This window comes from Megalobrama amblycephala, linkage group LG12 (assembly GCF_018812025.1).
Source record: "Megalobrama amblycephala isolate DHTTF-2021 linkage group LG12, ASM1881202v1, whole genome shotgun sequence".
Classification (NCBI taxonomy): domain Eukaryota; kingdom Metazoa; phylum Chordata; class Actinopteri; order Cypriniformes; family Xenocyprididae; genus Megalobrama; species Megalobrama amblycephala.
Window position 1 is genome coordinate 31,818,245 of NC_063055.1, and position 11,294 is coordinate 31,829,538.

Below are 11,294 nucleotides of genomic sequence, written 5' to 3' on the forward strand. Positions count from 1 at the left end.
TTCTAACCGGCATGCACTGCTTCAAGTCAGCCGCCGATCGGTCTGTGCGGCGCTGCATCAAGTCGAACAAGCCTCGTAACTACAGCGTAGGCTGTGCGTAGCACGCGTAGCATACGACGTAGCCTGACGTGCTCCTCTTCAAAAATGTAACGACGCGTCAATTCTACGCGGACCACACGCGCTCTGATTGGTCTGCTAGAACCTCTCCCTCAGGTCAAAAAACTGGCGCGGAGCAATAGGAGAAGAGCGAGCACTTTCAACTTCCATATGAATGAAAAAACACTCTGTTTCAGGGGACACATACAGTCAAACTGCAACAAAAGTCATTACCTATTTGCCGTTTCTGTTTGTAAGCTTCTCTGACAACGTACATGACGAGCTGCTTCTTCTTCGTCTTTTGCCTTGATCCTCAACATGAACGCGTACACTGCCTCCTAGTGGTCTGCATGCACGTCGACATGGACAACGACGCAGAAGTATAAATGAAGACAGACGCATAGCCTACGGCGCAGAGGCTCCGGCGGAAGTCCAACGCAGACGTATAAATCAGCCTTTAAGTGGGAAGCGGTGTCTGAAACACAGAAGCTGTACTCGTGCACGAGTATTGGAACACGAGTGTTTACCACCGGCATTCGCTGTGTCGTGTTTTTTGGATTCATTATGTCGGACTCACCGCAGGTAACTCATAATCTGCAGTTGTTATTCCTGTCTCCTGACAAAAACATTGCATGCCACGCCTCTGGAGTGTGGAAAGTTACTGGAGCACGCAGCCGCGCTCGTCTCTCACAAGGAACGTCACGGCAGTGATTGACAAGCTCAGAGGGCATACGTAAATTGCAGATTGGCTGATGTTTAAAAACTTTTAAGGCCCTACCTTGCTTGCACAGATGATGTATATTAATATTATTAGCAATAGCAGTTGGGTGATTTTACCTCTCTACTTCCTGTGAAGTGATGTATCGATGTTCCCTTATTCCCTAAGCCGTTCGCAGTGCTCTTCGAACTTAACATGTTTGTTCCTCTCGGATTGGAATATCACTTAAGATGGCGGAATACCCTGTGAAGTCCATTTCGCAGTCCACTTACGGTCGAATGGAACGCTCCTTCGATCACACACACGAGCTGTGCGTTCTCTGTCTGGGAAGAGCAGGCATGGTAAGTGCTCGAGGGAGCTGCCTATGCAAACTGTGAGCGCGTTCCTTTAAGAACGCTCCGTTTTCGTCTGGGTCTCTTCTTGAGGGAAGAAAGTTCAGCATCTGGGCCAAAGAATATACACTAACAAGACCAACACTAGAACATTCCATTGCAACACCGGCACCCAGCAGCGGCCCTGCGTTTCCGCCATTTTGGGGTGAAAGCAAGTCGGCAGCCCAGTTTCTGTATTATTTGTGAAAAGATGACTAGAATCTTCAATCAGCTTCAACACATGCGGTTTTTCTTTTTATCCTATCATTTCTTTGCAGACACTGCATCACATCCTATTCACCCACTGCCCCCTAGTGCCTATATGCAGGAACTACATAACACATCAGAATTACAAATTTATATTCAACAGCTTGAATATTACATCCCCCTTTTTTGAAAGCTTGACATACTATGTCAAGTGAACAAAATATTGCAGCTGTGCAAATCCTTAAGGTTATAACATACCAATTGCAACAATCAGTATACAGAAGAACAACAATATAACAACATATCAAAAGTAGTAGATTTCTTTCTACCTTTAGTGGTAGAATACCTTTAGTTAAGTTATACTGTACCTTAAGAGTCTTTCGTAGCGCGCTAAGAGACAATGTTACCGGGAAACGCAGCCCAGGTATGATTTTAATGCAAGCTATTAAAATCTATATTATGTATACGCACAGATAATATAACAGTAGGCTATATTAGTCAATATTTTTTTATTAGGTTAAGCAGTGATTGGATAACGTTTTTTTTATTTTTTATTTTTTTACATTTTTAATTTAAGGCCCACCCACAATTGGTCTGGCCCATCCAAAACTGGAATCCTGGTGCCGTGCCTGGGACCACACTGAGCTGTGCGTAACGCCCACAGACGTGAAGTGAACGAGACAGAGGCTGTCCTGTACTGTCTGAAATGGTTAACTCTGTGGCGATGCATGTGCAAAACAGATTTAACTAATCATAAAGTCAATCAGGATACATAACAAAGCCTACTATAGGCCTACACTAACCCCCCCCCCCCCCCCCCCACAATATAACCTGAGATGTTTATTTAACTTATATTTTTAAACCATGTAATGCAATATGCAAATGCAATGCAATGAAATGTAAGTTAGCATGTTTTACTTGTGTGTGTGTGTGTGTGTGTGTGTGTGTGTGTCTGTGTTGAAATATTTCATTAACATTCTGTATGAGCAGGGCAGAGTGGAGTGTGTGTCTCTGGATGCTGAGCGAGGAGATACTCTGGGAAAAACCACTTGCCAAATCAGTAAACCCATCCTCAAGGGAAACACTCAGGTCAATAATCACACCGCTGACATGAACATTTGCTCATGTGGAGGAATGCATTTTAATGGTTAAACTTATAATCATTATTTTGCTCAAAAATTATTAATTACAATTGTTCTCATTTGAGACATTTCATTTTACATTTCATGAGAATTATTGAACTTTCACATAAACACAAATCAAGAGAACATCAAGTCATAGACACGGTTTATTTTATAGTCAAGATTCATGTTTATATTTATTACAGTTAGTCCCAGAGAAGGTTTCCTCACTGATTTAGTCACAGACGGGCAGTACAAATACTTCATTCATTCATTCGAGCAGAATATCACAATGGAGATCACTGAACTCCAACACACACATCTGCCTGTATTTTCAGATCAGCAAATGGTTGTCAAGTTGGGAAGATTTAGTAAAGCACTTGTTGAATAATTTATTGATTTAAGAGGAAAGCTCTGATTCGGGTATTTAAACTCTCGACATCTGGCAACCCCAAAGCATGAAAGCTCATGGAGACTTGTTACTGATACAAGAACACGGAAATGTAAACAAACAAACAATAAAATACTATTTATTGTCCAGCTCTACTCATTTGCATATATACACTCATTTACTGACTTGATTACTTTTAAACTCAAAGCAGTTAAAGAATTAGTTAACACCATCCTAGGTGTATATGACTTTCTTTATGATGAACACAATCTAAAAATATTAATAAATATCCTGATGCATCCTGAGCTTTATAGTGGTAGAAAGTGTTACCAAACGAGTAAGATCTGAAGAAAGTGTCTCCATCCATATCCATCCATCATAAACATATTCCACATGGCCCCGGGGAGTTAATAAAGGCCTTCTGAAGCAAAGCGATGCATTTGTGTAAATAAAAAAAAAATCCATATTTAACAAGTTTTGAAGTATTTATTTATTTTTTTTTAGAAAATGAGCGAAGGTTTCTCTAGATAAGATTCTTATTTCTCGTCTGGGATCATGTAGAATGTTTTGAAGCTGCAATGAAACTGTAATTTTGATCTTCAACCATTTGGGCTCCATTGAAGTCCACTATAATGAGAAACATCTTAGAAATGTTTTCATCAAAAACCTTAATTTCTTTTTAACTGAAGAAAGAAAGACACGAACATCTAGGATGACATGGGGGTGAGTAAATTATCAGGAAATTTTAATTTGAAAGTGAACTAATCCTTTAACCCCCCAAAGCCTTGTGGAGTATGTTTATGATGGATGGATGTGAGGTGAGGGTGAGTAAAGCTTGGGGTATTTTGCATTTGAAAGTAAACTAATCCTTCAACAAACACTTTTATCCAGAACAACTTTCATGTGTGTGTGACTGTTCAACATGTTCTGTTGTCATATGACTTACAACAACTTTAGTTAGTCCGAAATTTAGTCTTATTCTGGCTTTTTTGTTTAAATTCTAGGTTGTGTTTGACATTACATACAGTATTAATAAAGAAAGTACACTGGGCCAGAATGTGACGTTTGCTGCTGAGGTCACGAGGTATGACATCATCTTTGTGTGCTATAAGTTGTTTGAGTGAAGTCAAAGCGTGAAACAGCCTTTGACCATGAGCTCTAGGAGGATTCTCACATGATCATTTTTATCAGAAATGGATAAATGATACTAATAATCAAAACCTCCATCTCTCACAGTGGAAATGACAAACACTCAATCAACAGTGAGTTTAAAAAACAGAAAACCATCGATGTCAAATACGCCATCTATATTGCCTTGATAAGGTTAGTGCTCTGCTCCATGTTTCTGTATAAAAATAATACCACATTTGTCTATTATCCTATACTGTAATATTGTCTTTTTCTTTCTTCATTTTAAATAAAAGGCATGAAAGTTCCACCATCCACATTAATTTTACTTCAGGGAAAAGGGATCTTATGAAACCTGTCCAGCAGATAATAAGGGTATTATTATAATTTTTTTAAATTTATGTATTATTATTATTTTTTTTATTGTAACTTATATTTATTTTGATAAAAGAAGAAAATACTGTACATAACTCTTCCTTACTTTCTTTTTCCTCTTTCAGGTTCAGAATGACCTCAGAGAATTAATTTTCAAAGTGTTCATCAGAGTACCAGTGAAACTTGGTGATAACTGACATCTGGACTAATTCAAATCTGCAAGTGTGTGAATTTATTTCTTATTTTATAAGCCATACAGGTATACTGATAATTGTAAATAAATAATTTCGGTATGATGTAGGGAAGAAAAATGGCATCCCATCCTTCACCCATAATTGTTTTGAAATTTGTTTGAAAATGAAGGGAAACTTGTACTTATGTTTGAAACCAGTGTTCTGAACTAGGGGGCCTCAGCAAACTTACAAGTAGGCCTCAGGATGATGTAAAAGTATTTAAATTAATAAAATATTACTATGATATTAACATAATCTAACTTTAATTAAATCAAGATGTAATTTGAAAATTATATTTCTTTGTATTTTCCCTCAATAACCATTGTTTTTACTGAAGAACAAATACAGATTATAACTTCTGGAATCACAAAATTAATATACTTTCATTAATAATCTTTCTTTCTTTCTTTCTTTCTTTCTTTCTTTCTAAAGATTTCTGGCTGTAAAAGCGAGAACATGGAGAAGCCTGTTTATCACCAATTTTGCAATGTTGGACGTTATTAAAAATCATTGTGTGGTGGTGAGGACACTTTTTAAATTTAGTTTTGTTTTACCTCATTAGTTTTCCACAATTTATTAATAGTATATGTTAAACATACATCAATGAAACTCTGTCTCTCTCTCTCTCTCTCTCTCTCTCTATATGTGTGTGTGTGTGTGTCAGAACTGCTCTGTGGCGGTGTGTGCCGTGTTCAGCTGTGACGTCAATCTCATAAAGAATGAATGGAAACTCTATTATATATCTGGAAATGTGAGCTCTGGATGGATTGAGCAGGTATCTGACTTTTAAAGCTAATTCATATCACAGAACACACACACACACACACACACACACACACACACACACACACACATACATACATATATATATATATTATTATGGCTGTCAACGTTAAAGTGTTAACCAAGCGGCAACCTCCCCCTTTCTCTCGTGAAGCCAATACGGAAGTAACTGGCCGCTAGGGACAGGCTCCAAAAGAGAGCAAAATCTCATTGAGTCCCATGTTAAATTGGCCAAGTTTATAGCAGAAAAAACATGTTTACAAGTTGGTTCAAATTGTGGTTTTGGTCTATACTACTATTTTTGCCCTTCATGACAACTCTGAGGGGGGTGAATTTTTTTATAACTTATCCGTTTAAATTATATTAAGCCTTAAAGTTCTGCATAATTAAGGGCGTGGTCACTTGAGTGACAGGTAGATGCTGCTGCTGTCTGTGAGCCGTCATGTTACCTCAGCTGCCGCTGAATTTGGCATCTCAGCCGTATTTGTGCTCGATTATTTTATACAATTATAAAATATGGCTTGCTGCATAATATTCGAGACTGATGTGTGTCTGTGTAGATGTGCATGCATGGGGAAGAGACACAGAACACACGTTGTTGGATCGTGGCATTGGCTGAAAGTTTTGGTTGTGAGATTTACTACAATGACAATGGCGGGAGGATATCAAAATCCGACAGCACTGCTTGGATATTATAACTAAAACTGCTGCACTATTTTGAAAAAAATATACTTTGGACACGGGCTCATTTGTTTGTTAGATACGATCGTATACAGTTTTACAACATAAACACTGCTCAGATTGCATCCTTTCTTGAAGAACGATGACAGAGAGCAGATCATTCAGAAGAAATGTGACATGTTTTTTTGTTTTGCAATGGACACTCATATTTGTGAGTGCCACAGATTGGATTCATCTCGCGATCTCTATTTCATTATAAAGGTATGAAGTCCCATTTGATTTTCCATGTTGTTATTTGCACAACCAACACTACTGGTGTTGGAGGATCTATATCTTAAAAAACACCGTAGATTGACAGTAAACCTTTAGAACGTTCTGATGATAAAACTTATCTTCATTAATATTTTAGATCGTATCTAAGATAGATAGATAGCTCCTTTGCTGCTAACATGGTCACGTCGAGCTAGGCGGGCGTGGTTTCAGCAACCAGTCATATCAGCTCAAACCACCTCCCCGCCTCTTTGCCCATTTTCAGTTATCCGGGAGTGACGTGCGGTGACTTGCAGCTAAGATGGCCGCGGCCTCTTTTACGCGTCAAAACTGCTGTTCAGAACTCTATGGGTGACGTCACGGACGCTACGTCCATATTTTTTTACAGTCTATGGTGTTAACTCATGTGATTAATTCAAATCCTTAACACGTTTAATAATTTAACGCACACAAAAAAAAAGTAGTGAAATTGTGTCATAACGTAATTTATGTCACGCGGTTAGATGATCTTAAAGTCCATGCTGATTATATCAGAGATGGCAGAGAGAATCATTCATTCCATTTATTTAATTTATTTAATATAAATTAAATAAAAATAGCGCCCTCTCATGGTATACGAACAGTGCTTACACTGGCGTGTTCATTGGTCGGGCATCAACCAATAAAACGGCTTCACCCCCCACCCACCCCATTCTGCTCTCTCACTTCTGCTTTCAATTGCTCAAGTCAGTTTTGCAACAGAAATATCGCAAAAAGAGTAGCAAAAGTCAAAGCGCCAGGAATTGAACTTGTACTGCCAGATCTGAGAGGTTGTAAGTGCCGACTTGAAGCTGTACAGCGAAACTGAAGTAAAGTGCAACAGTAAATATGTCTCACATATTTGTGTCTGTCATTTTGTTTATGTGAATGCCATTTTACACATTTGTAACTATTAATCTGCCACTACAACTTCGTAACGGGGTAATCGAAACATTCAGCTTTTCACATCAGGGCTGTGAGTGTAAATTTCAATTTACAAATACAAATATTAATACGACAAGTTCTCACATTCAAATCAGCAACCTCTCTGGTTTTGCTACTGATTTACCTTCATACTCGACGCACTGATCGCACATAGTATTCATGCACAGAAACATTTCAGTACATTCACATTGTTTTCACACACATTCAGGATAATGTTTTGATTTGTCCTGTGTATGTTGCTGTGTACTTTAGTATATATGCAGGTCAATGGCATCTCCATGTGGTCCTGTTCAATATCACAACTTGACTTGTCTGAAATGTAAACAACTCTTTGCTGTTGCACATACTATACACTGTGAATTCTGAAACTTTTTTGCTGTGATTTTTATTTTATTTTATTTTTATGTGCAATTAATCTATTGACAGCCCTAATATAATATATATATGTGTATATATATATATATATATATATATATATATAGAGAGAGAGAGAGAGAGAGAGAGAGAGAGAGAGAGAGCTCAGTTTAACTGCTCAGAACAAACAAGAGACTCATGAACAACCATCACAAAACAAAAAACAGTCGTAGATCATCCAGGTAACCACACACAGTATAAAGAATCAATGGTTCACATACTTTTGAGCGTGGTTATTTTAATAAATTCAGCTATTTTTTTTTTTTTTGTCTTATGGATTATATGTAAACATCTTTTATGTAAAATATCTTACTCAGGACAGTACTAAATAAAAAATAACATGCATTTTGCATGATCTCTCTTATTTTGTTAAAATTATTCACATTTTCACAGATTCTGCAAGTGGTTCACATACTTTTTCTTGCAACTGTGTGTGTATATATATATATATATATATATATATATATATATATATATATATATATATATATATATATATTCATAATTGTTTGATCATTTCTTGTTGTCATAATCTGTGTCTCTCTTAGACTGGACTCAGAGCTGCTGTGTTTGAGTTGGTCAGTTCAGCGTCTCTGGATTATGACAAGAGCAAATATATTTTCTTTTCCTCTGATTCTCAAGGCACTGCACCGTCTCTCCAGGTGATTCAGTGATCGTTCATGTCAAGTCTAATAACTGTAAAAAGAGCTCTCAAAACACTGCTCTGTTTGAAAGGAATCTGTAACTGTAGCCTACTGTTTTTATAGCTTATGATTTGTTCATTTGATCTGTATTTTTCTCTTATTTTTTCACACCACATAATTTTTCTCTTTTTGATTCTAGAAAATATATTGAAAATTGCACTTACAATGTTTTTCACATATATACGTCCTGTGAAACGTACAGTATATGTATACGTACTATGAAAACACACTTGTGCAAAGTAAAGCATTCTTTTAAATTATTATTAAAGAAATGCCACAGAGACAAAAGTACTTACACTACCACCTAGACTGCATTTATTTGACCAAAAAGAGAGAAGGATGTGCATCATACACACACTAAAACAGATGCATTATAACAAAAGTAGGGCTGGAAGATTATGGCCTAAAATCAAAACCTCGATTAATTGAATATTTTACCTCATTTACGGTTAATGAACGGTTATTTTGTTTGTGTTTTTTTTTTTTTTGTTTGCCCTCATAGTTCACTTACAAGGTTTGTACGGTAAATATGCTTGACTATTAAAGGTGGGATATTTTTTTCCTATTGAAAGAGTGATCTGACATAAAATAACTGCTGAAAGTGAGATGTTATCTATGATTTCGTAATATTTCTTACAGATTTCTGCTTATTGTAAATTAGATAAAGATAAATTAGCATAGTACCAGTACGTAATGAGAGTGACTGCGTGTGTGAAATAGTCATACTGTCTCTCTTTTAATTGTGAAGCTGTGGGTTGTAAATAGTTCCTTCAAAAGTAGAAAATATATGCTATAATAACTTGTGAGTTTCTAAGCTACTTTCGTGATAAATCACAGGACAGTTTGACAACTAGTTTCTGCGTTCCTCTCAGTGCGCGCGATCTTCATGATTTGCGCAGCTACTGTTTGTATGAGTGTTCGTGCCACAATGCAGCTGCGCGAGCGCGGTAGCTCGATATAATAATACACATACAATCGTCTAAAATCGCTTGAATGTCCTAACTGGCAAACCTTAAAACACATACAAGTGAAACGGTTTAGTGAAGAGGCAAGTCTTACCGCTCTCGCGCTGTCTCTCTGTGTGTTGACTCGCCATTTATGTTGCTTTCATGCCACTGACTGGACGGGGCAGAGTCACATGGCTACACACACGGTAGTATTTTTTTAACAGAATGAAAAAAAAATGAAATAACCGACATGGAAAAATTACGTTGGTTAGAGGTTCTGAATTTCGGTTTCGATTACTTTTCGATTAATCATCCAGCCCTAAACAAAGGATTGTTAATAGTAATTAAATAACCATGTTTAATCTTGCTTAGTTAGGCTGTATGTGCCATCTAACCTACTCAAGTGTCCAATGACAGAATTGAAATGTCATATTTATCATTGAATTCAGTGTAGTAATATCATTCACAAATAGTATTTATCAATTATTTAACCCAAATTATAATCTATAATTAATTATAATCTATTATAATTATCTATTGTTTGACATGGAACATCTGTGCGAGTTACAATGAGATCACTTCTGACTGCACTTAAAATTCACTTGCTCACATTTTTCCACTTTGTAGATTAACACTCAAGTGGAGGTGTATGAGGAGCCGAACCTGACCAAAGAGATCATTGGAGGAGTGATAGGAGGACTGCTGCTACTGGCTCTCATCACAGCGGCCCTCTATAAGGTATATCGCCTTCATAAAATCAGTTTTAGTCCCTCACACTTTCACCTGTCTACACAATCTATATTTTTTAATGCTTACAGCATATTACTGCATGTTTTCTCTTTACAAGGCTGGGTTCTTCATAAGCCAGTACAAGCAGATGCTGCAGGAGGCGCAGGGGGATGAAGGAGGAGAGCCAAACATGACACAATAATGTGCACTCAAACAGTTATAAGATATATGTACTGATTGTGTTTTGTGGGTTTGAGAATGAAACGCAAATATATTTAAAACCCCATTGACTGATTTAGAACACTTTATTTAAATGATAACTGTACAATTTTGAAGTTACTTCAGTTTACTCATCATCTTATCAGTGAGCACAACGAGTTACCAAAGTATTTATAGCATGCCAAATATCTGACTTCCTTCTTTATGAAAACTGATAATGACTGAGTATGAACTGTAGCAGAAATATTAGAAATATTGGAGTATCTTTTTCTCATTGTTTTTGTTTTTTGTTTTCTATTCAAGCTTGTTTCCACAGCATAGAATTAAAAAATACAAAAGGTAATTTAGACTTTTTATCTCACAATTCTGACTTTTGTAAACCTTTTCTCTGAATTGCAAGATACAAACTCACAATTCAGAGAAAAAAAGTTACAGTTGCGAGATATAAAATCCAGTTCTGAGGAAAAATTACAATTCTATCATAATTCTGACTTTTTAATTTGCAATTGCGAGTTTATGTATCGCAATTCAGAGAAAAGCAGTATTCGAGGCTAAGCATATCCCATCATGCATTATGTTCGGGAACTCACATGCCCCAAAATCGCGAGATGTCAGGGAAAACATACGACTATAAGTTAAATTGATTATACTGTATAATTTTGTTAGTAAAATATAAAGTGTTGTGCATTTTATTGATGCAAAGATGAGTACGCTATGTGTATTTTGTACATTTGCAACTGCTGTTTGTCACTTAAAGAAGCACCACAATTTTAAAATAGTCTCTTCTGTTAGTTACATAGCGACCACTGAACAGACATTTAGAGCTGTATTTTAAAATGCAAAGTACTGAGAATAATCATTTTTAAAAAGCTGTAAACGCTTGCATTTTTTTGCAAGACTATAAGTGTGTCCCATCAGGCAATCAAATGTTCTACACACACTTG

At 36.6% G+C, this 11,294-nt stretch overlaps 2 protein-coding genes across 2 annotated transcripts; both read left to right on the forward strand.

Annotated features, from left to right (window-relative positions):
- Positions 1-894: 894 nt before the first annotated feature.
- On the forward strand, positions 895-4,890 carry LOC125280552 (integrin alpha-D-like). Its single transcript, XM_048211157.1, has 6 exons — positions 895-1,155; positions 2,383-2,481; positions 3,909-3,988; positions 4,141-4,227; positions 4,329-4,407; positions 4,533-4,890. The coding sequence occupies exons 1-6, from the start codon at positions 1,045-1,047 to the stop codon at positions 4,602-4,604; spliced, it is 528 nt and encodes a 175-aa protein (XP_048067114.1). The 5' UTR covers positions 895-1,044; the 3' UTR covers positions 4,605-4,890.
- Positions 4,891-5,072: 182 nt separating this feature from the next.
- LOC125280554 (integrin alpha-X-like) lies at positions 5,073-10,697 on the forward strand. The gene is made up of 5 exons (XM_048211158.1): positions 5,073-5,160; positions 5,305-5,415; positions 8,300-8,413; positions 10,030-10,140; positions 10,250-10,697. Exons 1-5 carry the CDS (start codon positions 5,128-5,130, stop codon positions 10,331-10,333), a joined length of 453 nt encoding a protein of 150 aa, XP_048067115.1. The 5' UTR covers positions 5,073-5,127; the 3' UTR covers positions 10,334-10,697.
- The last annotated feature ends 597 nt before the right edge of the window (positions 10,698-11,294 follow it).